The sequence below is a fragment of the Rhea americana genome, unplaced genomic scaffold (genome assembly GCF_003343005.1).
Source record: "Rhea americana isolate MKP2758 unplaced genomic scaffold, rheAme1 scaffold_201, whole genome shotgun sequence".
In the NCBI taxonomy this organism is placed as follows: Eukaryota; Metazoa; Chordata; class Aves; order Rheiformes; family Rheidae; genus Rhea; species Rhea americana.
Genome location: NW_028186162.1, coordinates 1,166,805 through 1,168,794, shown reverse-complemented (window position 1 = coordinate 1,168,794; position 1,990 = coordinate 1,166,805). Strand labels below are relative to the sequence as shown.

The following is a 1,990-nucleotide window of genomic DNA, read 5'->3' as shown; positions in this document are numbered from 1 at the left end:
GTTTCGGCGGAAGCTCGGCCGCGGGCCGTGCCCCTTCCCAGGGACGCCCCGAAGCGTTTCGGGGCGCGGGAAGTGAGCCCGGGAAGCGCCCGAGGGGGTCGGCCCCGGGCGGAGGCGCGGGAAGATCGTCGGGGCGAAGAACCAGGGCGGTTTGCAACGTAACGGGCAAAAAAATGGCGCAGCGGCGCCCTTGGTTTCCCTGCGCCGCCGCGCGTCCGTGGGAACGCGCCCGCTGGAAGTCACCCGCGGCTCGGGGAGCGCGCTGCCCCGAGGGGAACGTGGCACCGGGGCGAGCCCGCGCCCCGCGGCGTGCGAAAGGCGCGTGACTCGCGCGGGAAGCGGCGGCGAGCGAGCAGGAAGAGCCCCCCCGGCGCGGCGGCGAGGCTCCGAGCGGCGTCTCGGGCGCTTCGGGGGCCTCCACCTGGCTCCGGCTGTCCCCCCGGCGCATCTTGTGGTTTGACGGCAGCATCTTCTTTCAAAAAAAAAAGAAAAGAAAGGAACTGCAAAACCCCTTTCCTCTCCCCGGGGGCTTTCGCACCGTGCCCAGCGCAAACGGCTGAAGCAGCTGATCAGGAGAGGAGCAGCGAAACGGTCTCTGAGGCCCAACGTGGGCRACTCGTTGATGAGATAAAGGAAAAAAACGGCTTTTTCTTTCGATTATGGTAATCATAGATGTTACTTGTAATAACAGTTGATAAGATCTTGTGGAGAGGGAGAGGACGTTGTCTGTTTTGGGGTGGGTTTTTTTTTTTTTTTTGAAGTTTAAGGAAACTTAGGTAGAGCGCTGGAACAGGACGTTGCTAACTGGCGGCTCGGTGAAGGTGATGAGCAGGACGGATGCGGCCGGAGCCCGCRCGAGCGTTTCCTGCGGGAATGAAACTTTCTTAAATTCGGAAGTTCGACTTGACGCGGGCTCGTCCTGGGTTGACTCCGCCGAGAGTGGGCGCTCGCCTTCCTCGGCCTTGAACGTCCGGCGCCGAAAGAGAAGTGGGCCGAAACGCCCCCGGAGCCGCGGGGGACAGCGCGGCGCAGCGAAACCTCCCGCCGGGAGGCCGTGGGAAAGACCGCGCGGCCGTGGGAAACTCCGCTTCCTCCCGGCCGCCGTGGGCAGGGGCAGCGTCGAGCTCGCGGGCGCCGAAGCGTCCGAGCGGGAAGAGGGGGAACGCTCCCCCCGAGATGCCCCCCGCCCCGTCAACCGGCACGCGGCGGCGGGCGGACGTCTCCGGCTTGCGTCTTTTGGCTGTTGGGTGGTTGCTGGATGCTTGGAGCCCTCCTAAGGCTGAATTCCGGGCAGCTTCCGCCTCCGGGGCTCGTCGGATGCGGGCTCTGCAAGCGGAGAGAGACTCAAGTAGGGGATTCATGTCCTCTTCCAAACGCCTGGCGATAAAACCTGGGAAGGGGCATGGCTTCCCCAGGACCGCTGCCATCCCCGCTCCCTCCGGCGCTGCGAAGGCAGGAGCCCTGGGTCCGGCGCGGGAGGCGGCGGCTGTGCTCGCAGCGCGCTCTCCCTCCGGCCTGCTGCAAACTTGCTGCTAGGGCTCGAAATGTAAACGCGGCACCTTCCGCCCTGCCCTGCCCTCGGGGCCGGGCTCCGGCTGGGGGGGCCGCCGGGTGCCCGCCCGGGGGGCCTGGAGAGTTGGGGGCAGCTGGCGAGATGCTCCTCGGCCTCTGCTCCACTCCGGTAAGTTTGGGTGGGTTTTTTGGAGGGGGTTTTGCCCCCCTCCTTGCCGCCAACCCACCTTGCTTCCCCCCGCTGCGTCGCCTGCTCCGGCAGCGGCCGGAGAGCGCTCGGGCACRGCGGGAGAGAGCAGGGTAAATGAGGTTAGGTAGATGCCGGCGTCGAAAGCGCCCCGAGCCTGGCGGGATCCGGGCGGATGGTGGCGTTCCCAGCCCTCCTCGGAGCTGGCAGCTCGCTGCGGCTCGCGAGCCGGCGCGGAGGCGCGCTCCCGGCTGGGTGCCGGGTGATGCAGAAAGGGATAGCGGGCAAAGC

The 1,990-nt window shown here is 66.9% G+C and overlaps 1 protein-coding gene across 1 annotated transcript in view; it reads left to right on the top strand.

Annotated features, from left to right (window-relative positions):
* Positions 1 to 1,654: 1,654 nt before the first annotated feature.
* The window catches only part of CSK (C-terminal Src kinase), a 13,850-nt gene continuing 13,514 nt past the window's right edge, over positions 1,655 to 1,990 (top strand). Inside the window, exon 1 of the mRNA XM_085304022.1 lies at positions 1,655 to 1,681. Coding sequence (XP_085160148.1) covers positions 1,655 to 1,681 — 27 coding nt within the window. The remainder of the gene's footprint in view (positions 1,682 to 1,990) is intronic.